This window comes from Neofelis nebulosa, chromosome 2 (genome assembly GCF_028018385.1).
Source record: "Neofelis nebulosa isolate mNeoNeb1 chromosome 2, mNeoNeb1.pri, whole genome shotgun sequence".
Lineage (NCBI taxonomy): Eukaryota > Metazoa > Chordata > Mammalia > Carnivora > Felidae > Neofelis > Neofelis nebulosa.
Window position 1 is genome coordinate 43,038,075 of NC_080783.1, and position 27,746 is coordinate 43,065,820.

A 27,746-nucleotide genomic window follows, 5' to 3' on the forward strand; every position below is an offset into this window, starting at 1 on the left:
CAGTGAAGATGTAATGTTTGGTAATGTTAAAGAAAATGTAACCTAGTTTTCTTTTCCTTCCTCCAGTTAAGGAAAACACCTTTTGGGTTCTGCATCTCATTCACTGGCTGAAATAGAGAAATGTCCAATTTCACTGAACCTGTAATGACCAGCTCCTAAAAGAGCATGTGTGAAAGTGTGAAAGGCCATGAGGTGAACTCATAGGGTCCTAGGTACATCTCGTCAATTGAGAGCAGGGTCTCAGACTGGGTGTATTAGTGTTTCACAGTTCATGTTTTAGCTGATGAGGCATGGGATTAAAATTATATTAGTTATTTGATTGAGTGCTTTATGCAGATAGTTGTCAACGAGTTTTGGGTTACTGTGGTCGAACAGTGGTGTTCAAAAAGATTGAAAGAGTAAATGGCCCTTGACTAATCTAATCTAATTATGAATTGTTAATAAACAAAGGTAGATGTATATTGACTAATTAGTTTATGTTGAATGGAAATGAGAATCATCCTATTTAGTTCCCTGTAACCTAATACCTCTTTGCATATTTCCAATAATTTTTTAACAGAGCTAAGGTGATCATACCTCTCAATTCATGGGATTCTATCATCTTTGGTCCATATGCAAATTCTTTTTTATGATGTGGCCACCACTCCAAAAATTGGTACCATCATCATTGTCCATTGAAAGCAGTCTTTTAGAATTTAGTAAGTATTTAGTAGAATTTAGTTAGTATTCTCCTTTGTGACTCAAGACATGGTATATTGACTCATCTCTGTATAGACCTTATATTTAGCCAACATTCATTGTAAATGTCTCATCCTGTGAAACTTTTCATTATCTATGACTGCAAGCGTACAATGCAGTTAGGTTAGGCTGACACAGTGATTGCCTGAACTATGACACCGTGCTGTGATCTAGTGAGACAACACCAACATTTTGTGACACCGGCATTATGCTTCAAGTAAAAGAGGACGGACCCTAGTCTCTCAAGCTACCTGACAGCTCTCGTACAACTTTCCTGAAAATGATACCAAGAAAAATGCTGTGTACCGTTCATCGAAAGGAGCTGTCTCCTAAATGTCACACTTATTATTCATATGTTTTGTTCTGCTTATTAAATGATCACCATTGTTTCCTGCATATAGATTATTCTTTTAAAACCCTAATAAATATTTTACTTAGTATAGATTGTTTAAAGAAGATTCCTATAAAGTGTATTTAATAGGACCCGTGTTTCCTACTATTTCGAAACATTACCAAAAAGATGATCATTCTTTAGTCTTTAAAGAAATAGACTATAAATTGTACAGTTTTGCCTCGGTTTCAGCCTTTAATCAGAGCACGTATGTTGCAGAATACGTAGCCAAATGGACCACATTCAGAATTAACATCTAAAACTCTGTAACCCATTTTAGTCCTTACCAGCATGGCAAAAAAAAAAAAAAATTGATGGGGGGCGCCTGGGTGGCGCAGTCGGTTGAGCGTCCGACTTCAGCCAGGTCACGATCTCGCGGTCCGTGAGTTCGAGCCCCGCATCAGGCTCTGGGCTGATGGCTCGGAGCCTGGAGCCTGTTTCCCATTCTGTGTCTCCCTCTCTCTCTGCCCCTCCCCCGTTCATGCTCTGTCTCTCTCTGTCCCAAAAATAAAAAACGTTGAAAAAAAAATTAAAAAAAAAAAAAAAAAAAAAATTGATGATAGCCTCTAGAATGCCATTCAAACATTTTAATGTCCATCAACAAAAAATTCCAGTGACAAGTCAGAGTTATAATTTTTAGATTTAACTTTTGTAAATCATTTCTGTAGATAAAACTTTATATAGCAACACATAGTCCAGTCCCTAATACTCACTAAAGACCGCCCTGACAACATACTGTCTGCTGAGGCACAGCATATGTATCAGGAAAGTAGGACATCGCTGTTGCCTAAGAAATCTTGCAAAGCAAAGGGAGTATTGTTTGCTTTGCGTTTGCTTGCTTATTACCCACATTTGCTGCAGAGTGTACCCTCTGACTAGTAGTCTCCAGAAGCCATAGTCAAAATAATGTCACAATGTCTGTGAAAAGGCAAAGTCTTTCACTCCAAAACATTTATGCAGTATGGAACACGCTTCCCAATTCCAATTTGTGATTTAGTAATAGCTGCATATAATACCGGCCATACATTGATATGCATTTTTCTCCTTGTTCCGTCTAAATTTTTGAACCTACGGAAAGCACTTTCAACCAGTACAAACCTAAGTTTACTTAGTTTTCAGTAGTTGCTGCTGAAGTCTTTGAAATGAAATAGATCTGTTGATAGGAGTATAATTGGAATTCAGATCAGAATGATCAAATTACTTACATTAGACAAATAAATTGAATCGCCTAAAGATGAAGAAACTGCTTGATTGGCAAAGGCTTATAGCAGACAGTAGCCTTTAATCATCCTCTCCTGCTGCAGTAAACACTGACTCATACTTTAAAGGATAGGTGATGTTAAGGATAGTAATAACAAAGGTTGGCACAAACTAAATTATCATTAAAAGGAAAAAGGTCGGTTTGAGTTTTTAGTCAGAATAAGAAGATTCTGACAGATGGGGAGTCCAAACCGTTTTAAATACTGAATAGAAAAGGTTGAAGTTATATAATAAGGATTGCCAAAAATGTACATAGATAATGAAAAGGCTAATTGTATGCACTGCATGAAGCCTAAGGCTGTCAAACTGTGTGGACTTTACCCCCACTGATTACTGAAGACTTACCCTTGGGACATGAAATCCATCAACATGTTTAAAATAACTTAATCCACCTAAGAGGGACATTTGTCCTTTTTTTTATATATATAATTAAATACCAACGTCTAATAACTTATACGTGGTGGCACTCCATTTATTTAGCAAATATTTATTGCACATCCACTATGAGCTAAATCTTTAACAAATATTAATGTTTATTGTATATGAGAATGATGAATACTGTTCTTGATGATTCAAGCAAAATAATATGCATCTACCTAATTAACCATAGACTTCAAATCAAAACTTTGCCCAGATCACTAAAATATAAGTATATTTTATTTTAAAGTCAGAAGTATAGTATATTTATTTATCCATTTATTCAACAAATATTTATTGAATGCCTATTATGTGCCAGATATTGTTCTAGGCCTGAAGAAAACAGCAGTTTTCTGCTGCTGAAGTCTGCAGCAGAAAACAAGGCAGACAAAGTCACTTTTTACTCAAAGCATACACTGAAATGAAGAAAACAGACAGTTTTCTTTTTTTTTTTAATGTTTATTTATTTTTGACAGAGAGAGAGAGAGAGAGAGACAGCATGAGCGGGGGAGGGGCAGAGAGAGGGAGACAACAGAATCAGAAGCAGGCTCCAGGCTCCTAGCTGTGAGCACAGAGCCCGACGCGGGGCTTGAACTCACAAACTGCGAGATCCTGACCTGAGCTGAAGTCGGACACTCAACCCACTGAGCCACACAGTGCCCCCCGCCCGCCCCTTTTTTTTTTTTACTTTTTTTTTTTTAAAGAAAACAGACAATTTTAAAAATCATATATGCAATAATGTTAGGAGTCAGAGATGGAAGTGTTCTGACTTTGATAGGGTAGTCAGGGAAGGCTTCTCTGAAAAAGTCAGATTTGAGCCATACGAATATCTGATGTAGGAACGTGCCAGGCAGAGGGGACAGAAAATGAAATATCCTGGTGACAGAAACATATATGGTGCGTCCAGAAAGCAGTAACACTCAAGTGTGGCTGGAGCATGAAAAGGGTGGAGAAATGAAATTGGAGAGCTAGTCAAGGGCCAGATTATGCAGGGCCTCATCAACCATGGTAAGAACCACAGATTTTATTCTAAGGTTGATGGGCCGGCTTTGCTGGGTTTTAAGCAAGGAAATGATTTGATCTCATTTACATTTTAAAAGCGTCACCTGGGCTGTGCCTTGAACTGACTCAACAGAGGCAGAGGAGAGACAGCAATTCAGAGGCCCTTTCATTTCCCGATGACTTATAGCTCACAGTATGTGTATACATACCTTTAGCTGTTTTTTGATTCTGAACATCTTACTGTCCCAATTCTGGATTAGCCTCTGATTTTTTATCTATGTTCAGAAAGGAGAATTTTTAATTTGTATACACTTTTACTAATTTCTCTGTACTTTGGTATTCCAATTTATATACTGGCAATTTTCCCAGCACAATATTTTGAATCTCTTGTGATCCAAGTTACTCTCTGATCTATGCGAGTATGAATATAAAGCTAACATCATCCCCATTTCTTTCTAGATGTTTTATGCATTTTTTTAAGAGTGTGCTAGTGGGGAAGACGCAGAGGGAGAGAGAGAGAGAGAGAGAGAGAGAGAGACTTAAGCACACTCCACTCTCAGCATGGAGCCAGATACGGGGCTCGATCTCACAAGCGTGAGATCATGACCTGAGCCGAAATCAAGAGTCGGATGCTTAACCAACTGAGCCACCCACATGCCCCTAGATGTTTTATGTATTTTTAATTATATTACCTTGATTAGAACTTCACATTTAAAAAGTACTTTTTTCACTTTACAAAAATCCCGAACTAGAGAACAGAACAGGTCATTTATTTAGGGCTAACATTAAGCTTAAACTCCAGCTCATGTCAAAGGAACCACTGACCGATACAACATCCGGATGAGTAACGAGAGCATCCTGTATGCATTGTTGGCATTGGTCCTATTCGTGCCTTGATATGTATCTGATAATGATCTCAGCAAGCCCCAAGTCTGACTGCCTGACAACTGTCAAATCTCGGTAGATTATTTGTAAGTGAAAAAAGTATAGAATACATGCTATTCAACAGAACAAACAAAAGTTATTGCTCAATGATTTTAAATTAGAATCAACTATAGGCTGATTTACTTAAGTAGAATTTATCTATGTTTTATCCTATGTCCATTCACGGTGTGGCACTTAGAGGTACTTAGTTTGAAAAATATAAAAGATAATATGTGGTAAAAAAAGAAGTATTGTTTTGAATTGAAAAAGTTTATAATATAGTTTGCTTGAGATAGAAGGTTGACAATTCGTGAAATGAATATATAGCATGGGTAAAAATAAATCAAATCCCTTATAGTACAACAAAGTTAAAATAATGAATCAGGGGCGCCTGGGTGGCGCAGTCGGTTAAGTGTCCGACTTCAGCCAGGTCACGATCTCGCGGTCCGTGAGTTCGAGCCCCGCGTCAGGCTCTGGGCTGATGGCTCGGAGCCTGGAGCCTGTTTCCGATTCTGTGTCTCCCTCTCTCTCTGCCCCTGCCCCGTTCATGCTTTGTCTCTCTCTGTCCCAAAAATAAATAAAAAAAAAATAAAAATAAAAAATAAAAATAAAATAAAATAAAATAATGAATCAATTTCCTGGTTTCAGGTAATAACTCTAGCATTTGTATAGTCAATAGATTATTGGTTTCATTAAAAGGATTCCTCCTCTTATAAGTAATTCAAAACACTGTCTTAAAAAAGCATGTTGTGTTCCTGCAGTGGCCATTTGCTATTACTAAAAGAAGGTCCACATTTGATTATTCAGCTTAAAAAGCCTTCTGAGATGAAACCAAGAACAGGACCATTTTGCACAGCCACACTTAAGAATAGGAATGCAGACATTTTAATTAGAATAAAAAGAATAGCACTGTTAGCAAATAACTCTAGCATGAAAAAATGAATGAAAGCAAAAGAATTCAATGTGACTTTTTTCATGTTGCTCTGTATGTTATCTAAAATCTACAAATTGAGTTTGTTTCTACCACGTTTGAAAACAAGTAGATTCGTCTCTCATTTCATTTATATTGTCTCTGCAAATAAATACACTTATATCATCTTTATAGACAACATATTAAGAAAATGTTTTCCTATATTATTAGCAAGAACTTTAAACCTTTCCACGTTGTTAACAGTAAGCTTCTCTGCTCCATTGATGGTAAGCTCCATCAATGGCAGGAAATTTTTTTCGAAGTACTTCGACTGTGTACTTTGGAGAGAGCACAAGTAATAAAGACAGAAAGGTAAGGAAGAAGAAGACAGAGATAACAAGGGCTAGAAAAAAATAGGAGTGAAACAAACTTATTTTTAGCATTACTCAATATAGTGATAGTCTAAAATGTTATAAGAATTCTTTTTGAAGCAAAAAAAAGACAGTAATCTTTTTGTACTTCCAAATATGAGAGGAAAAAAACCCTCAATTTATAGATTTTAGAGAAATGTGCACAAGCAGTTCTTTCGTGCACATTGGGTCAAAGCTTATCTGCAGTTAATCAATTAAGTGTATGTGGAAAAATATTGTATTTGGTGCCCGTCTGGAATGGACGAGACCAGTTTAGTACAAGATGAAGAATGAACTATCCATGAGCAAGGGAAGCAGCAAAACAGCACAACCTGCGATGCACCAAATATCCCATGAAGACGTTTCCATTTGTTCTCCATGTATACCCTCAGAAAAACCTTTGGAGGCAAGTGTTATTATGAGCCAGGAGTTATTTTCTACCCTTTACAGATGTGTCAAGCCATTTGCAGAATTAAGATATTAATTCAAGTCTATCATTTACTCATCAAGCATTTCTTAGCTATAAACAATGGGCTCAGGCCCTTATTACAAGATTCACGAGTCCATGTTCTTCCCACTCAACTGCAGAGACACGTAACGCAGGGCAGGTTGGAGAGCAAGTGAGTAAGGCTGTCGATGATGAAAGGGCAGTAGACTCAGAAAGACTCAGTAGCAGGAACATCAACTCTAGGAAGGAAACATTCTGATGAGTGTCAGGCTCATTTAGTAGAGGCTTTAGCAGAGATGAAGCAGCAAAGACTGTGAGGAAGATTGACAGGCAAGGATGTGCTGGATAAATAGAAATAATCGGTAATATGAGTATCAGGAAACAAAGTGTCAGAATTTTAGAACTGGTCGCCCCAGACATCATCGTCCCGGGCCAGCTTATCTTTCTGTATCCTGCAGCCAGAGATCCAGCATCTTGAGAATGAGAATGCCCATACCAGACAGCAGAGGCTTGACTTCTTTCAATGGCTTGGTCTGACTTCCAGAAGTCTCTATGGCCCTGGGCCCCACACAGGACACATGTGCTCTCGTTTGTAATATAGAATGTGAGATAAGAGTTTTAGGGAAGGAGAAAAATGTTTTTGATGTATCACTTACTGTATAAACGAACACACAGGAGAAGCATCAACAGAGGAAAGAAAATGAGAAATGAACTGTTAGGGCGGAATCGGATTTCTGAGTCCTCTTGCTACAAGTCACCATGGAAACCACCTGTGGAAATTCTACTCCCACTTAAGCTTCTAGTTAAGAGTCACATTCTCTACGAAACCTTCCTAGACTCTCTAAGTAGAAGTCATTTTTCCTCCTCAGCGCTCTCAAACATGTTGTTCACTCCAACAAAGTCCAACTCTGAGGACACCATTTTACGGATACTTGTTTTTCTCATTTAGTTGTGATCTCTGCCTCCAGTCGGCATCCCACGAGCCATCTTGATGTCTCTGATGTTTAGCCCAGTACCTAGCACCAAGTACGTCCTCAACTACACTGATGGGATTAGGATGAACTAAATGAGATCTGTGATAAATGAAAATGAATGTGCCCAAGAGAGGAGAAAATAGAAAAAAGGACGGCAGTAATAGTGGCAACCTTCCCGACACCTTCAACAACAGGACCTTCCTCGAGAGTTTGCAGCAGGGTGGCAGTCACACAACCTTTCCCTTCTTACCTTTTAAGCTTAATATTTTTGATAAATTAAAGTATTCCTTTTTTAAAATGTTTATTTATCTATTTTTGAGCAGGGGAGGGGCAGAGAGAGAGGGAGAGAGAATCCCAAGCAAGCTCCATGATGTCAACACCGAGCCCGATGCAAGGCTCGATCTCACAAACCACGAGATCGGAACCTGAGCTGAAATAAAGAGTCAGATGCTTAACTAACTGAGCCACCCAGGCGCCCTAAAGTATTCTTATTTCAAGGCAAAATGCTAAAACATTTCTACTTAAAGTCCTTCATCCCAAGGGTTTCAGAATAGCTCATGACTATTCCTGGCCGACAGCACTGCCATACAGCCCTGTTTCAGAGCAATCAAAACTCACCGGCAGGAAGTCAATGAAGAATGCTGGCTTGGGCCTGTTAACTAAAATGCCACCATGTGTTCACAAGTTTAACATTTCAGTGGGCGAACAAGTAAGATGAGGAGGGAGGAAGAAACACAGAGATGAGTCCCTTCGTATAATAAACTCTGCTTGAGACTCATTTTTATACACACATAAGATCAATCTTAGTTATTCACAAAGAAATGTTATTTTATTCCACTGGGATGTCTCCACACACACATATACACACACACACACACACACACACACACACACACATATGAATATATATTTAATTTTGTTTAAACAATTTAGAAATAAATTAACTGGATCGAATCAATGCAAAAAATACATACCAAGTTTGGTAATTTCATCATTTTCAGCAAAATGTCTGATCTAATATTCTTATTTTTAGTTATATTTTGAAACTATAAAAAATAATGTAACATATGGACATCCACCGCCTACTTTTAACAAAACAAACATTTAACCATATTTGCCTTTGATCATTTCTTAAGAACCATAACATTATAGATAAAGTTAGAACATCCTCGTTCCTATTTCCCACTTTCCCTTCTTAGGGTCCTATTCCCTATGAATATTTTTATTATATTTTTTTTCATTATAACTTCAAATAATGAAGTTTTTGATCATGTTATCATAAATATTTAATGTCATTCTAAAAGCAAATTTAAATTACATTGACCCTACGAGTAATAAAGGAAAAAATACAGGATGACATATAGCAATAAGAGAGATCATTTGATACAAATTTTAATCATGAATGGAATTAATTCCCGCCAGGACCTGAAACCACCATCATGAAAACCACCTGAACAATGTAATGGACAATATTTTCAAACTAGCAGCTTTACCACAATGCAGAGCTATTATTCATCTACTGCTTTTTTATATCTTATGGATGAAATCCAAAGATATGATCTTCAGTTGCAGTTTCGTGGAAAATCTAGACTGTAATGATGTTCATACATATTTACTCCTGAAAGTCCTTGGTCAGATGAAGGCATACCAGAGGGCCAGCTTGCAAAATATAAACGTGGAGCTGGCTGAAGTGAGTGTAGGAATCGAGGAAGGGAAGTGTCAAAACGTGCAACATGATCCTGACAGGAAGGAGCAAGAGGGAATTTTTAGTACATCTCGGGATTCAAATGCAGATTTCATTGTATTGTTTTAACTTCCAACTTCTCATTCTGGGGTTTTCACGCCTTTTGATTCTGCTCTGTAGTAAGGCCCATCTAGTCAAAGCAGCCACACTTCTTAGCAATCACAGAGTCACTCTCGGTTATGGAATATGTTTTCCAGCTTAATGAGCAAGAGCGTACACATAATGCTAATGAAGGATTTTTGCTTCAAGATACTTTAAAAAATGTATATGAGTAAGAAGAATTGTTTACTTTGATTATTTTAAGATGTAAATGCAGCTGCTTCAAAAGGGAAAAAATAATCATGGGAAAAATGCAAACATGATACGTGAACACGGATCTCAAGTTAAACCCCGTTTTGCCTATATCATGTCTATATGGAAGAGGGGCGTGCGGCCACCCGCTGCTTGGAGGGCACCTTGTTTGCTCTCTAAGGCAGCAAGCATTAATAGATACCTGCTGCCTGTTTTGTTGCAGTCATCTTCAGTCAGTCCTGGAACCAGGCAGGGTACACATGACTACAAAGAATCGTTCTCCTTCAACTGCTGGTAAGGATGCTTACCTGATGTCGCTATCGTGATGGAACTGTTTGCCCTGCCCCGACAGCAAAGAAAGAAAACTCTCCCTACCAGGAAAGCATGCCTTCCTGAGTCCCACACACAGCTGCCAGGCTGCTCCTCTGGTCAGTTTCCTCTTTGGAACACAACGCAGGTCAGGAAAAAGGCAGGAAAGGGTAGAGCAGGAAGGGCATATTGGTGACATTTGTGCCTTAGAACCTCACTGTATGCCTCAAGTATGGAGCCACTAAGCCCCATTGGTTCTTCCTTTTCTTCATTGCAGCCAACACCCCTGCCCTAGGTTTTCCTTGCTAGCCCCCCAGTTTACAGCAATAGCCTGGTGATTAGTCCCCCTGCCTGCACTCCCCTGCAAGTGTAATCTTCCTAAAACACCCCTTCCATCATGGTGACCTTCTCATCACCCTGTGCTCAGAAAGCTTTCAGTAGAAGATAAAGGCCACCCCTTAGATGGAATTGGGCCCCTTCACAATCTGTCTAGAGTCTTGTATCCTGCTACTTGGGATGAGAAGAGTTCATTCCAATCAGACTGATCTGTTTACAGCTGCCCAGCTCTCTGGTAGGGTCTGCCCCTGCACGTTTCCCTATCACATTTGCTCTATCACAGTTCTGTTAAATCTGACTCACCTTTGGAGATAGTTCGGTTTCCACGTTTTCCTCCCAGTCTTGGGAACATTAAAGCTGGGAGCATGGTGGAAGTTGGAGCTAAGTGCCTGGCACACGGAGGCCCTCCATGGTTTCACATCCTCTCCCATTGCTCTCTCATGGTTTTGCCCTGCGAATCACTTCTGCTGACTGCGCCACCAATGATGTTTTTGTGTCAGTGCATTTAATCACCTGTCCCTGTCACCTGACACCACAAACGTTTCCCTTGTATGGCGTGGAGAAAAGCCTTTTAGTGCCTGTCCTTGAATCATTTACATGAAACAAGAATATTAAATTCCTTCTAATGGAATAAAGGGAAGAGAGACAAGGGTGGGACCGAAGCCAAAATAGTTGAGGTTGCTCAATAGGCGACGCCAGCTATCTGCTCTAGAAAGCGCGAAGGGATTTTCTGAGTCCTTCCCCAGACCCAGTGCATGAGAATTTCTCACGTGAATCATACAGATGCCAAATTAGAAAATCTCTTAGTCTTAGAGGGTGAGAAAGAGTATTTTCTGTAAGTGCAGCTCACCACATCTGCACATCGGAATCGCCTGCAGAGTTTTTGACAACTCCCCTCGGTTACTGCAGCCTCACATCAGGTCTCCTAAGTGTAAATCTCTGGGTGGGAGCCCAAGGTTGAAATATTCCACAGAAGATTTTTCTTTGCATCCAAGAGTAGAAAGAAACCACTAAGCCAAAAGTTAATGAGGACCAATATTTACTGGGTATCTACAACTTCTCAGAAACTTTATTAAGCAATGCACATGCATATTCCATTTAATCCCCATGATCCTGAATCAGTCTCTCCATTGTCACAAGCTCGGGGAGGTGAAATAACTAGTTCAATGCCATACAGCTAGCACATGATCAAGCCTCAGTGAAACACAAGTCTATCTGATACGAAACTCCAGGTTCTAGTCACGTTCCCCATCTACCTTTATTGTATTTGATATTATTTAAATACATGGCCATCAGTCTTTTATCCAGAAATTGTGCCATCTGTTCAATATGTGATTCTGTTTTGGAAGTTCTGACACCACCCCAAGAAAGGGTCTCTCAGCTCAGGTTTAATTCATTCAGATACCCATTGACTATTTGTTGCCCCAGGCTTTTTCTCAGTATTCCCAAGACCTTCCATCTAATAGACCAACTCCTATAGTTTACCTCCTTATAAAGAAGTATATATCAATGGTAACTAAGCTTTTCCATAAACAAGATAACCCTGGTCCCCCTTGAAAAACCTGACTGTGGTCCTTGGTAATTTGTCTGGAGAAGGGCCTTATTCCTTCCTCCTAGATTTCCAAACTAGAAAAACTGCCCTTCTCAAATTTGAAAATAAAAACAAACGAAACAGACAACAGTAATGAAACAAAAATTATCGGCCCAAGCTCACGTGTATCGCCTGAGTGACAATATAGTAGATTTACAACACTACCTTGCAGTCAGTGCTTTTCCACGCCCTGTATAGAGGGTTTTTGCTTTCAGCGCATTTTCATATCTCTTATTTCATTTTTTCCCTCACAACCCAGTCCTTCCTGAATTGTAGTTTCTTTACAGATAAAATAATTATAATCGAGGAGTGACATGAGAGTTAATGAGTAAATGGGCTTAAAGTATCACAAGAGTCTTGAATGAAAAGTACACACTGTTTTCACTATCATTAATATAATGCAACTCATCCATTACAGTTCTGACGGAGAGCATGGACAGTGGCTCTGACCTCATTTTCTGGCCAGGCCAGGAAGGGTCTGCATAATAGCCCCAGAGCCAGACAGGCACAAGGGAAAGAAACCAGTCAAGGTTCAGAACAACCTAGAAAGCCATCCTCACTGCAGTACAATTGGGTACTCTAAAACTGATTAGGGATGTTGTATGGACAAAATTTGGAATGGACGAGTCAAGGACCCGGGGAGAGGAACAAGTGACGGGCATGTTTAATAGATGAACCCAAATCTAGTGATATTAGAGGGCAGTCCCCAAGCAGACCCATGAATAAGGGATTTGCTACCTGGCAGGTTTTGGAGCCTCACGCTCTGGCCAACAGTGAGGCATCTCAAAACATAAGGGAAGGGTTTATTTAACTCATTGCAGAACACCCTGGAAGAGCCATTTCGAGAGAGACAAGGAACTAAATTAATGTTGGGGGCTTGAGCCCCCCCCAAATATTCATGCGATAATTATAAATGCATGTGAGTCACCATAGACACCACTTTTTACTTCCTATAGTTTCGGTTCTTCACTCCTTCCAGAGGCTTCTTGAATTTATTGGATGTTTCTCTTCTTTCTTACCATTTGGAGAGCTAGGGTTTTCAGTCAATGTTAATTTTCTTTGAGGGATTTCAGAGGGTGGTATTTCCACATAGAGACCCTTAAAATTATTACTTTCAAGTAGGGCTGATGCTTTTTCTTTGCAACCGAGAAGAAAAGAGATCTATGTAATCGCAGTGTCAAAATGTCACAAGACTGAGATAGGTTGGAAAAAGAAAAAAAGGAAAGAAAATACAAAAAAAAAACAAAAAACTTAAAGGCATCCATACAGTCCTCAGCCTTATAAATCCTTGGCTCACATAAAATACTTGTGACACACTGTAATTAACTAGTTACTCCTCTCAGAATGAATAATAATGCAATTATTTGCCAAAAGCAGTGAAGAAAGGAGAGTTTCTGTTTTTAAAAATATCTGCCTTACATTTCCGTAGAAAGAAAAACCCTGGATTAATTTACATAAGCTGCCACTGCACAGAGTGGCCTGCAATCTCACCATTACACTGTATGATAACTCTGTCACCCGTTTATTGGAGCCTTATATTTTTCAATGGTTTGAAACAGCAATAAACTGACAAGTCGCCACCATGGTTAAATTATCCTGGTTCTGAAAAACTTGCACCCAAATGCCATAAAATATAAGTAGTAACCTGCCTGGTGAAACGCGTCCTTTTCTCAACTGCACTTTGATGCCTTTAAGGCCCCTAAGGGCTAGTGCTCTGTCTCCTTTGTCTGTGGGGCACGAATTAAAGGAAGGAGGTAGGTAACCTTTTTCAAAGGCCAGATAGCCCAGAGTTGGGTGAGAGTTTATATGAACCTATCACTGGTTCTTTCTCCTACATGTTAATGTCTCCACAATGACTGTTCTCTTTTTTTTTTTTAATTTTTTTTAACCTTTATTTATTTTTGAGACTGAGAGAGACAGAGCATGAACGGGGGAGGGTCAGAGAGAGGGAGACACAGAATCTGAAACAGGCTCCAGGCTCTGGGCTGTCAGCACAGAGCCCGACGCGGGGCTCCAACCCACAGACTGCGAGATCACGACCTGAGCTGAAGTCGGACGCTTAACCGACTGAGCCACCCAGGCACCCCATGACTGTTCTCTTTAACTTCATCCAAGTCCATCCTGCCATTCTCTCAGTAAGTCATTCAACAATCGTTACCGATGACCTTGCTATGATGCCCTCCAGCAGGTTCCAGAAATCTGAAGGTAAAAAATGCACATTGCCCTTAAGAAAGTTGTAGAAAGAGAAGGTATAAACTAATAAATTGGGACATCAACAATGCAGCAAATGCCACCAGAGTCCACTCTCCGTACACATACACAAATTCATTTATTCATATCAACACACAAAATCTTTCTACCCTGTGAATCTGAACTTCCAAAAACTCCAAGCTCTTAAAAGTTTTGAAGCAGTGCCTTGGAGAAGATGTGGTTCTAAAATGTACAATTTCGGTAGTGTCATTTAGAGTGTATGTTTGTGTAGATGTGTGTGTGTCTGTCTACGTGTGTATTTTTATAAAAAGTAGAAACACCTTTAGATAGAATTTTGCCAAGGGTGTAATAGTCTAAACAATTGATGCCTTCTGTAGCCAGACTGATTCAGTGCATATCAACTTGTTACTTGTTGTAATAACCAGATAATAGTTCAGAGTATCTTCAAATGAATGTTTACTGATACATCCTTACGATACTAAAAAGTCTGGATCACTTGTTTGGGAAGTCAGATACTAAAAGTCACTGTGATTTAAATTCATAAAATCATGATAAATATTCTAAGAGCAGACCTAATCTTATTCTTTTCACATCCTGTACACCCAAGGTATTCTGTTAAAGAGTAAATAGTAGGAATTTGGATCTGCTTTGTTTTTCATTGTACTGAACAATACGTAGAACAGTACAGGTTCTGATATCAAACTGTCGATACTGGAAACTAGGTTCTTCCCTGTACAAGCCAGGTGACGTCTCCAAGCTTCAGTTGTCCCATCTGTAAGATGGAGATAATAGTAGCTACCTCATAGAGACAGACAGATGAAAGAGGTAGCTGCATATAAAGCACATAGCACTGGGGCACCTGGGGGGCTCAGTCGTTTGAGCATCTAAGTCTTGATTTTGGCTCAGGGCATGATCCCAGGGTCATGGGCTTATGCTGAGCACGGATAACCTGCTTAAGAATCTCTCTCTCTCTCCCTCTGCTTCTCTCCCTGCTCACGCTTGCTCTCTCTCACAAATAAAAATAAATAAATAAAATAAAAATAAAGCATATAGCACTGGGACAGGCCCTATCATTTTTTTTAATGTTTATTTATTTTTTGAGAGAGAGAGAGAGAGACAGAGCATGAGCAGGGGCGGGGCAGAGAGAGAGGGAGACACAGAATCTGAAGCAGGCTCCGGGCTCTGAGCGATCAGCACAGAGCCCGATGCAGGGCTCAAACTCACTGACCACAAGATCATGACCTGAGTGGAAGTCGGACCGTTAGCAGACTGAGCCACCCAGGTGCCCCATGGGACAAGGACTATCATTAAGTAAGAGAGTATTATATTTGTCATTATTTGATCTCAGAACATTTAATATCTGTCAAGAAATTATTTTGCTACCCTATCTGTTTATGGCAATATAATAATGACAATTTGTATTAATTCTATAAGAATATAGAGTCATGTCACTGGATTTATTCATTTCATTTATTTATCTATTAACTTGCAGTTATTGAATGATGAGTGTATTGGGTGGGGCAGGGAACACAAGGGTAATTTAACTACTGCCAATAGAGTTTCAGACTATCGTCCTGGAATCCTGCATTGTTTTCTAACTAAGTTTAATAAACTCAGACACAAAAAATAACTTGAAGATACCTGCAAAGCCCTTGTTATATAATTTGCTCTTTAGATAGATGATAAAACATGATTTATCTCTGTTATGCTGCCAGTAACAGATAATTATTTTGGTGTCTTTCAAGGAGATAATCCCCAGAATCTAACATAACAACAGTAAACTTGTTTGAAGGTAAATGGAACCAACTTTTAAAAAATAAACGTCAGTATCCTCCCCTCTTTATTTACCACAAACCGTTAAGGAGACCAAAGGTGATCTACAAAATCACTTTCCCAAATCCACTGTGAAAAGGACCAAAAGTTCTTTGAACATGTAGGCAGCTCCCAATCTCAGATTTTTCAGATGCCAAGAATCAGCCCAGGTCCCCATGTTGTGATCTCAGCAGCAACATCACGGCCGAGGTAGGAACTCCACTCCTCAGTGACTTAAGCATTTGGAGATGGTTACCATCTGTCCTAGCTATTTGTTCCTAAACAGGTGAAAGTAAAAATAACCAAGTGTTCCTAAAGCAATTCTCTTACAAGAAAGAAAAAAAGAAAGAAAGAAAAAAGAAAAAGAAAAAAAAAGTTAAGTGCCTTAGCACAATTTCTGCCGGCACTTTTAACAGAGATCTAGGTAGTTCTGATACAGATGGTCTAAGGACTACACTCTGAGCAGCCCTGGTGTGTAGACAAACCCTCTCTCACTTAATCAACACATGGATCAAGCAGTGATTCCCAGGAAGTGGATCCAGTGCCAGGCGGACTGCCTAAGAAGGCAGAATCGTAGTCTCTACCCCCAGAGTTACTGGGGCCCAGAAACCTGCTGATAATTCGTATATTTACAAGTTTTCTGGGAAAGTCTAACATACAGCCAATGGTGAGAGGAAAGGGGCTATATTTTACTTCAACACATCTGTGGGTGGTCCTTGTTCCACAATTTACTAGCTCTCTGACCTTATAATTGCTCCATCATTGATCTATAACATAGCTGTTGCAAAGATTAAATAAAGCAATGCATGTTAAGAACCCAGCGTGTAGTAAGCTGATTATTATTGTTATCATTATATGCCCAGCTCTAAGTAAGATATACAGAAGTAAAATGTGTGCTTCACCACTTCAAGAAGCATATAACCTATTTAGAAAAATGATGTAAATATTAATAGGAATTTAAAATACGAGTTTATATTCTAAAGCAATGACATATTTACACTCATGTGAAACATAGTCTGAGTAACAAAGTAGATTGTAAAATACGGAGAATTATAATATAAGAACATAGGAAAAGTCATATGAAGTTTGCTTAAATAAATAAATAAATAAATAAAACGTCCAATACTGGGGTGCCTGGGTGGCTCAGCTGGTTGAGCGTCCAACTCTTGATTTCGGCTCAGGTCATGATCTCATGATTCTTGGGATCAAGCTGCTATTGGGACACTGCATTGATAGCATGGAGCCTGCTTGGGACTGTCTCTCTCCCTCCCTCTCTGTCCTTCCCTTGCTCACACACATGTGCTTTCTCTCTGTCTCTCAAAAGTAAATAAATAAACTTTAAAAAAAATAACAAAATGTATAATTCTGCTAATTCAGGCAACCTAATTCTCACTAATTCACCATTTTTAATGCATATTGTAGAAAAATATTAAAATCATGAGTGCTAATCAACTTCTACTTATTACTTAAAACAAGAATTAGAAAAAGTATATATCTGGGAAAGGAGTCCATGGAGTAGGCATCAAGGAGCCCACAAAAACTCTGAAATTTCATGCAAAACGTTGTTTTATGTATGAATATTTCTGAGGAGAGAGCAGTACCTTTCATTTGATTCTCAAAGGGTTTTCTGCTCCCTCCCGAAACGTTAAGGACCATCAAAGAGTCCTGTTTTAGTTCTCATCATGTGCATCCTTATGTATGCTGAAAAAATATAACTCCTGACTGCATTCCAAATAATCTCCTTGCTTACTTTCGTGTACATGTCCTTTGAATCATTTTCTTCACGCTCTCACCATTCAAATATCCTGAGAATAGAAGTCACGTGGTAAGATCTCATTTGAGGAAATTGTAAAGCAGACTTTCATGGCTACCTCAACGTATTCAAATCCTACAGGCATCAGCATGGAAGTTTATGTACCTGTTTTAAAAGTTCCAGCGGCCAAGATTTACTGATGATTATATTCCCTTTTTATTATTATTTTTTATCCATTTCTCAATCTTTTGAATTATTTTCAATTAGTCCTGTGCTTCTTTTCATCTCAGATAGAAAAGTGAAGGAACTTCCCTGGAAGGATACAATTCACTTTTGCCAACTTGTATGTTGCCAACCCAGCACTTAGCACTATTGATGTTACAGGTTTTTGATTAAGGTAAATTGGTGTATAACATTGTATAAGGTTCCGGTGTGCAACATTATAATTCGATATTTGTATGCACTTCAAAGCGATCACCATCCTAAACCTAGTTACTATCCATCAGCATACAATTAAGCCCCTTCACCCATTTTTATTTCTCTTCTCCTACAGGTGTGTGTGCAACATCGACTGCTCTCAAACCAACTTCAATCCCCTCTGTGCTTCTGATGGGAAATCTTATGATAATGCATGTCAAATCAAAGAAGCATCATGTCAGAAACAGGAGAAAATTGAAGTCATGTCGTTGGGTCGATGTCAAGGTAATGTTCGTACCAAAATTCATTTCAAAGCATGTTTTTAGTCTTCGTGTAGAAGTGAAGAGTGAAGATAACTCCTTATTAGGCAAGCTATTTCATTTCCGAAAAACAGTTCTGATTTATAATGGATAGCAGAGTCTACTGTAGCATTTTGGTGATTATAGGAGTCTCAGGGTCTGTCAGCAACAGTCCGTATCTTTTTTCTATATAATGGGACTGTGTCTTCATAATGCCGTAAACACAGAAGCCTGTATTCAGCAGACAGTCTCGTTGCAGAGGGAAAAAAGGGCCAAAGTCATTTTTAGCAAAGAAGCTGAGGATTTATTAGCAAGCCTTGAAATTAAAAACAAATGGCACCATTTTTATGTGTTGATTTCAATAGAAGTGTTTCAAGTACATTTTTTTAAAGCACAATGTACTAGAAAGTTCTGTTTTGTTTCTTATTCAGAAACAAACGTTTCCTGGCTTTTTGACTTGTTATTCTTTTATCCACCTTATCTCAGTTGTAATTGTGAACTTACTCTGCCCCAAACTTCAGAAAGCTGATATCATTCTACTATTCGCTCTCAAGCAAATTGACATAAATCTGTCTTTGTGTACAGGTTGCTTAGAACTATAGTGGTAAAATTTCCTTAATTGTCATGAAGGTACTATCGGAGGAGTAATGTAAATTTGACATTAGATGTTTAGGACGCATTTGATCAATCTTTTAATTGTTAATTTTTTTTTTTTTTAACGCAGATAACACAACTACAACTACTAAATCTGAAGATGGGCATTATGCAAGAACAGATTATGCAGGTACTTATAATGTTTTCTACTACAGAATATGAGCGCTTCTTTAAGAGAGTTGTGAAAGAATAATTTTTACCGTTGAACCTTAGTTGAATCTTCCAAGACTTCTGACATGTGCTGATCTTCTCTCGCTTAGTTCAAACCTTCAATAGGCAATAGTGAATTTTTGTTGAAGCAAATAAAATACTTTTTTTTTGCCAGAGTTAAAGCAATTGTCAAAATGTCAGCAAGATATAACTAACTTGTTTTGACAGTGCAAACGGTACAAATGACAAAACATTTATCAAATTAATGGGCGTCAATGGAAATTAATGCAGTTTTTGGCAGCATATCGTGATGAATGCAAACGTTCTTGCTTGAATTTTCATTAAAGTCAACAAGAAAAAGCTTTGCTAGTCTCTAAAAACACTAGAAAGGACAGCTATAGATAATAATACAGCCGATCTCTCTTTCATGCAAAGTTAAAAAGGTAGGTGTAAACTATTTTCAAAATAATAAAGTTCTTTAAAACTACAATGTAGCTTCTGACGTCTGCAGAATTATCAAGCATTTATATAAAAACATACATTTTATTAGCAATTATAGAATGCTATTTTGAGAACTATTTCTATCTAATGTAATGTTTCTAGAGTGAGAGATAGTTGACGGGCACGCAAATAGCAGATCATAAAATTTTATAAAATTTTGGATTGAAATATAAAAATAAATTATTGATGATGATAACGATATGTAGAGGTTTTTTTTTTATTTTTTAAAGAGTTTTTCATTTAACTATCAAACAGTAGTGACTAAATTTAGTCAATCAAAAGTGCTTCTATCTGTATTATCATTCATTTTTTTCAGTTATTGCATTTTCTTTAACAGTATTTATGAAGTTATATTCATATACAAAATTAATCTCAATGAAACTGAAGAAAGGTAATCAGATATTGTACTATGGATACCTCATACCTCTCCGGATTTGGAAGTAACAAAATAATTTTTTTTTTAATTTTTCATTTTTATTTTAATGATTTCAACATGTAAAACCTTTTATGTGCTAGAAGCCCAGAATCATCATGAACAATAATACATGGAAAAACATTAGTTCTACTATTGTATAGGTGTTCCCAAATGTCCAGCTAAGATATTAGCAGGTATTCCTTTAAAAAAAGTTGTCTGTGGTCAATAAGTTTGGGAAGAGTCTAGGTAAACAAATGACTTTCTTACCCAGAGCACCTCAGAGCTCTTTATGTGCACTGTAAAATTTTTAAGAGATATGAATCTTTTATTAATTAGTTAATTTATTTAATTTTTGTTCCAATACATACACAATGCACACAAATGTAGGCTGGATAGTATAATGAACCGATATGTATTCATCACTCAAATGTAGTAACCTGGTCCCATCCCAAACTCCATCCCGTTTCAGCATTTTCAAAATATGTGGAAAGAAATTCCAGAAATTACATCATTTTATTCATAAATACTTTAGCCTGCAACCCTAAACGATCAACACTTTTTAAATAAAATTTCATTATTATCACACCTAAAATGATTATGAATAATCCCTTATAATATATAGCTTTTATCAAACTTATTTGATAAATAACACATGTTTTGGGGGCGCTTTTACAGCACTCATGTTCCCAAGAATGCACTTTGAAATATGATGATCCACAGGAAAATATTAAAAGTAATAGAAGATTATGAAAAAACGAGGTCTGAAGCTAATAATATACATTTTAAATATTAAATGAAATCAAATTTAAATTCTATATTTTATTCTAAACAATAGCTATATCTTGAAGGTATTATAAGCGGCTACCTGGCATATTTAATTTTACTGTAGCCTAAAGTATTTGAAGATTTCATAAAGATTTCACTTTCACATAAAGAGTAACTAACTGTGCTTAAAATACCTTTATACCTGTTTTGCAAACTAATTCGCTTGGGAAAAAAAATCTTCAAAAAGTTAATATTATATGAGAATGTTCTCTATTGAACCATCCATCATTGAACTCATAGGAAAATGAAGCCTCTCCTTGAAACAAAGAACTTTTCAAGTTGATTAGCATCAATATGCATATATATATGTGAGTTTCCGAAATTGTACATTAAATATCATAATGGAGTTTACCGCTCTCTCATTGTCATTCATATTACATATTTACAGTTTGCCCATTTTCAAAGAGTTTGGGAGTTGAAATATTGTTCCAAAAAAATTCATATTTGAATTTGGCTTCAAACAAATAATTTCTGACCTTCAATATCAATGCTTTCAGTTGGCATTATTTCCTATCTTATCACTTTATTGAACATGAGAAGGAAAGAGAATGTGTTTTTAAATCCATGCAAATGGAAACTATTCAGACCCTCCACGTTGTCCAAGGTCTTCTAGTTTGACATGAGATTTATTTAATAATTCCCGACGAAAAATTTTTAAGATAAAAGTAATGTTTAAAAATACATGTTTGTTGAAATCCACATTTAAGACAGGAACAAAGATAATGTGAATTGAAGCTTGCAGTTTCTAATTAACCATTGATTGCATACTTTAAAACTCCCATGGAATTTAATTTAGATGTCTTTATTTTCATTGGCAATCTTATTAAAATACGATGTATACCCCTCGTTAGACATTATTTAAATAATAGCCATGTCCCTCAACATTTCCAGGTTCCCAACAGTATTTGCATTTTTATAAATTTGGGGATAAAACATTGGGAAAATAAAAGGAACCAAACAGAGACTCAGTATGTCATTGTCCTCTTAATTTCTGTTTCATATTTTCAAAACTCCCCAAGGAGGGAAGATGGGCACTGTGTGACTCACATTCCTAGAAGTTTGCTGTGTGTTCACAAGCTCATTCAATGTCACAGTCACTTCCCCTGTTAGACAAACATCCATGGATGCTCCCACGGAAGGGAAATACCAGTCTTAACACACTCTCATTTTCTTCTTACGTGTCCTCAATACTATATGTGAAAAACCTTTAGCAACACACCGTAGTTTCCCCTTTGAGCCTACCTTAAATACAAGAACACACATTTCTGATTAAAAAAATGAAAATAGAATTTAAAGAGAGCCTAAACCTAAAAATAAATATCTTGTGTCTCATATTTAATATCATTTAAAAGAAAGAGACTGCAGTAAGGACCAGCAAGAGCCGATTTGCAAACAAATAAATGCAAACTAAGAGAGCCATGCCTCCAACAACACTAAGCAGAGGTAGACTACAGTGTGACTGGACTTGTGCAGAGCTGTGAATTCTGAGATGTCACAGGCGTATACCTGAAATAGAGATGAGGAAAACAAAGAATTTGCCAGATCATCCCAGCCACCACTGCTTTCTGGTTGTGCCTGACTTGGGTCTCTCTTCTGCCCTCTCTCTTTTAATGAGACTCAAGACGTTAGTGAGTCCTGAATCAAGAGCTTTGGCTCTGTGTTTCAAGGCAGAGTGACAAGACCCCTGTCTGATAAACTAAATGGGACACTTAGTGTTATTCTTCTTCATCAGTCTAAGACTCGGGCTTCGATTTAGGTCTTTCTGTTTACTTGCAGAAAGTCTCTGAGAACAAAAAACTCCACAGAGCTGGAGCTTTTGAGGGTTTCCATTGTTTGAAAATGTTAATATTAAACTTTCCTTCTGGAAGTTTTTATAAATAGCATATTTTATAAATAGCAAATGTTTTACACCTCTTGAAATCTGCAACATTTTCTTTTTAAAAAAATTTCCCTCATGTCTTGATGAAAAAAAGGAAGCCCAACTATTGTGTTTTTCTTCATCTGGCATATATATTTTCTGATTATATTGCTTTTCTATCTGAAAGTCTGATCATGCCTCAGAAGAACTAGCTACATGATCTTCCAGGGAAAATTTACTTGGTTTTATGTTTGTAAAATATACACATATACATAAAGATGCGCAAAAAGCAAAGCAAACCATGAATTTAAACTGTTTTGTCTTTTACCATCTAGAAAATAAAATGAATTTTGTTTCATGACATTTTGTACCAGTTTCCAAAATAATCTTACAATTTGGTGTGGCTTACAATTTGTGGTGGCTTACAATTAAGGCATATTCAATGAGATCGTTAAAAGAGAAAGTGAAAACACAAAGCATAACTGTAGAGGAAAATAAATATATCAGCAACATGGACTATTACAGTTACTGCATTTAGCCCTAAGCTTCCTTGCAACCAGTGTATAAAGAGGAAATGTGATGAATTCGTTCATTCAGCAAATATTTAGAGGCCCTGCTCTCTGCACTCCACGGGGCTTTACAAGGGTGAACACATCATTCTAAGTCTCTGCTAAAATGCAGCCTAGGCTTTCAGTGTCTGATAAAAAATAAATAAATAATCAGGTCAGGAACCAAACAACTAATTTCTCTAATGCTAAGTTCTAAAAGAATATTTGGCATAGATCTTACGAGCCATCACTGGAAAACATAGAATGGATGATATCTTTAACAATGATTTTTATGAAATTTGCCTGTAGACTTTTCATATGGCTGGGGAGATTTTTTTTTTTTTTAATAATTTCCTATAAATTCTAGACCACAGAATTAGAATACGTGTAACTCAATGATAGTCTCTCTGGGGCAGATTAAAAAATCAGTTATGTTTATGTATATTTCCAAATTGGAAAAAAAATAAATCCCAGAATACTAAGGGAAATGGCTGTTGAGAGAATGTGTTCGGCTTATCTTCCTTGTGTGTCTACAGATTTGACGGGAACTGGATTAACAGAAGAGTCAGAAGGCCCAAGTAAAGATAAAGAATATGGTAAATTATAATGCGTATATGGGGAAAAGAAATTTCCCCTGCTTGTATTAGCAGTTAATGAGAAAAGTTAACCCTGAGTCATCTCCAGTCTTGGGAGGAAGCCAGGGTCTTCCCAGCTCTGAGTTTAGGTACAGGTATGCATGGAGTCTGTTCGTCTTCTTATCGTGCATTACACTGTGGCCTTTCACTGTTTCTTGTAACATTTAGAGAAGATTAATTCTTTTTAGGCAAGTTTCTCTTTAGAAACCTCTCCCTTATCTTTAAGCAATGCTTTAGATATGAAGTTTGGGTCTAATTTAGATACTAAGCTCAGGTCTAAAAGATGAAAGGAAGAAGCCAGAAGTATACATTTAACCAAATTCCATACATCCTACTATTATTCCATTGACTCATTTGTTCACCCTGAGAGGAAACTGACATCTTGAAAGGGTATCTAGTCTAAGTGAATTGTCATAACTTGTTCTCTGTAGAAGCCTTGGCAATTTACAAAGGCTTTTCACGTATATTGTCTCCTTCAGTCTCGATGACAGAAATGTGAGGGAGATATTATATGCATTTGACAGGTGAGAAATGGAGGTTCAGGGAGATTAACTAAAAAGGGTATGCGATAGAGCTAAGGTTCAAACCATCATCGCTAATTCCAGAATCCAGCAAAGTGTGAATGGTATGGGACCAGAGGAGACGTGTCACTACTTAACATTCTTAGACTTTGGGACCCTCCTCTGCACCTTAGAGGTTAACTCCTTGAGAGTTCCAGACTCAAAAATGTTTCACCATGATACCTACATTGCTGTGAAATGCTCCAAAGAGTTCCTCCTCTCTTCGAATCTGTCTCTATCTCATAAACATCCTACAAGCTCTGTCTTCTATGATTTTTAAATTTTACTCTTCTGTTTTCTATTTCCTCACATAGACAAGAGGAACCAAAGAGAACAGTTTTTGCTACCAAGTAATCCTACATTAATAGAAAAAGTGTGTGTGATACTTTCTAGGTTTACAGAGATCCATTCCCATTACCTTATTCGCTCTCATGTCAATTCAATTAAACACAGTTACAAATACTAGGGGGAATAAAATTGTGGCTCAGAAAACCTAAGTGGTTGACCCAGAACTGGACACAGTATTTTGACACATTGACCAGCCACCCCATGCGAATACAGCACTTGCTTGATTAATCTACTATTTGCCTCGATTCCTCTTCCACTATATGTATATCGACATGAATATCAAGTGGTTACATATCATATTTATAACATGAATTAATTCAGTCATGTGGAAAAAAATCTGCATTTAAAATGGAAGCTTTTTCCGTTTGCTCATGAACACAAAGAGCACTTCACCGGAAAGCATGTTATGTCTAGGCCAATAATTTGATCTGTAGGAAATAAATAAATAGCAGCAAATGCAGGCAGCAGCATGTAGCACAAATATTGGTATCAACAGTGAAATAAATAAAAACGTTTGCCCAGGCTATTACAGTGCCACCAGACTAGCCTAGAATATTTAAGCTCAGGAAATGAATTAAGATGTCAAGATTTTCTCAAGATTTCTGAGGGAAAGTATCTCAATTCAAGTATTTTCCCCTCTGGGATTTACATTAGACTGCTGCAAAATTCATAAAGCTTTCTATGAACTCTAGCTCACAATTTTTCCTGCTCTCTTGAACTTCTGTGCTTTCATTGTTTTCTCCATAAAATCATGTAGCCAGTCATCTGTAATATTATGTTATGTTCATGGTTATAGATAAACACAGAAATGGTATTTGCAATACAGATGAACGTTTCCTACTGAAGAGTTGCCTTGGGCCCTGGTAGACTCTGGAAAACTTTGTGTTTATGCCCCAGTTCATAAATGCGTCCTGCATCATTTATGTGCTCTTTTTCCGATTTGAAATGCTCCTTTCTGAAGCAAATCGTTCACTTTGAGGTGTTACTCATGTACCTTTCTCTTCCATAAAGGTGTGGCAGGCAGATTAGTGGTTAAGGCCACTAAAAATCAGGGCCGAGTTTAAACACTGGCCATGCTTTTGATTATTTAACCTGGAGCCAATTAATTGACCTTTCTGAGCCTCAGTTTCCTCATCTGTTCGATGGAGATAATAAGCTTCCTTCCTTAGGGGTAAAGTTTGAATATAAGGGGCACCTGAGTGGCTCAGTCAGTTAAGCATCCCACTGGGACTCTTGATGTCGGCTCAGTGTGTGAGTTCAAGCCCCACAGTGGGCTTTGTGCAAACAGTGTGGGGCCTGCTTGGGATTCTCTCTCTCCCTCTCTTTGCCTCTCCCCTACTTGCTCTCTCTCTCAAAAAATAAACTAAAAGAAAATTAAAGTTTGAAATTAAAAAGACATTATCTAACATATTAGCAAGAAACTAGCCAAGCCAGCTATTTGTTATTATTTTCCTTCTTGTCTGACAATTGAAAATTTATTAATGGACAGTATAACATACTGTATGGGCTGTGGTCCAGCCATATGATATATATTCAGAGTTTTTGTACAAATACTTTCATTTCTGGACTCATACAATTACAAGGGGTTTCTTTTTTTCCTACTCAAGTCGTACAATAATTTGTCGCAAGAGATTTTGGCAGACTTTTTAATTCATCTGTAAAGAAGTATTTATTGAGCACCTACCATTTGTAAGTCTCCAGCACATTGATATGTCTAAATTTTCACATGGCTAACTTTTCAGTTTGCCTCCAGGCACAATTCTATGTACAATATAGTTTGATCGCTTTAAAATAATATGATCACCCGATTATTAAAACATGAGGTTCAAATAAAAATTTAGTAAAAGGACGTAAGGCTTGACAGAATTGCAAGATCGTGATATCGCTTACATTTCTTTTCTTCCTGACCTTTAAAGTTAGTCGTTTGTATCCCAGGGTGTTTGTATGAAAGAACTGCACATTCATTCTTTAAAAGAAGCCTGTGTAATGGGTGACCATAGTAATGGGAAAGTATCAAGCAGAAATAACAGGAATGTCATATATAAGAAGTTATGCCCGTTATGCAAAACATTCTTTCTACTGAGAAAAGTTAGTGTTTGTACATCATCAACCAGCAGACACACAGATACACACACACCTTAAAGAGTCAGAGCATCAAGGTCAGAACAAATGCTTGCAACAAAAGCTAAGCAACAAGGAAAAGAGTTGCATTTCCTTGCTGATTAGCCTTTGTTGCTTTGTTTAACACAGGAGGCAAAGAGGAAAGGCTGGTTGAACGTGAACATCTAGATACCACGAGTGAAAGTGACACAGTTCTCCACCTTAATTTACCCTTTTACCTCAAGCCTGTTATTTCCATTCCTAGGAAAAGTGGCATAAATATGGGTAGAACGTGAGAAACTGAAAGAAGACGAGGATATGTCCAAATGCTCTGCATAATTTCAAGACACGCTGTTTTCCATAAAACTAATAAATAGAATTCAAGCAGTTTCAAAAAAAAAACCCCAAAATATCCAGACCACTTTGATTGCTGCTTTTGTTAATGAGTCTGATATGCTTCACATATATGAACCCACATTATCAAGCACATTGAAAATTCAGTTCTCACATCTTGATGATTTGAGATTGTGTACACATATAATCAACTAAAAATGTTTTTAAATATCTTTGAAACTAAAATCCCTCGGAAATATTGTGTTTCTAAACACTGTTCCTTGTTTCATGGGTCATAGCTTGTTCCCTTTAAGCTGTTCATTTGGAAATTGCTCAGACTTTTGGTTTGAACTCAAATGTAATTAAGAGAAATCTAACTTGTGAGCCAAACTTCAGGCATAACAATGTATGAAAATCAGTGATAAGGCTTGAGGGAAGTGGGGTGGTCCAATAACATGAAAATATTAATGAGGACCAGGGAGGTTAGCACCCACACCCACCTCTGAGTCCTGAAACAAAGGAAAAGAGGGTAGAGAAAATGGCCACCTTGTGAGAATACTAAAGGCGTGGGGTATTCTAGGA

The 27,746-nt window shown here is 37.5% G+C and overlaps 1 protein-coding gene and 1 long non-coding RNA gene across 3 annotated transcripts in view; one reads left to right on the forward strand and one right to left on the reverse strand.

Annotated features, from left to right (window-relative positions):
- TMEFF2 (transmembrane protein with EGF like and two follistatin like domains 2) overlaps window positions 1–27,746 on the forward strand; it is a 231,100-nt gene that overhangs the window by 164,243 nt on the left and 39,111 nt on the right. The window contains exons 6-8 of one of the 2 annotated variants that reach the window (XM_058710780.1): window positions 18,075–18,223; window positions 18,962–19,021; window positions 23,725–23,784. In XM_058710780.1, the coding sequence (XP_058566763.1) occupies window positions 18,075–18,223; window positions 18,962–19,021; window positions 23,725–23,784 (269 nt within the window). The remainder of the gene's footprint in view (window positions 1–18,074; window positions 18,224–18,961; window positions 19,022–23,724; window positions 23,785–27,746) is intronic. The other variant, XM_058710786.1, reaches the window with a different exon arrangement.
- On the reverse strand, window positions 6,533–7,230 carry LOC131501087 (uncharacterized). The gene is made up of 2 exons (XR_009256630.1): window positions 7,157–7,230; window positions 6,533–6,739 (listed from the first exon to the last, which is right to left on the reverse strand). It is a non-coding gene; the product is annotated as an uncharacterized LOC131501087 (long non-coding RNA).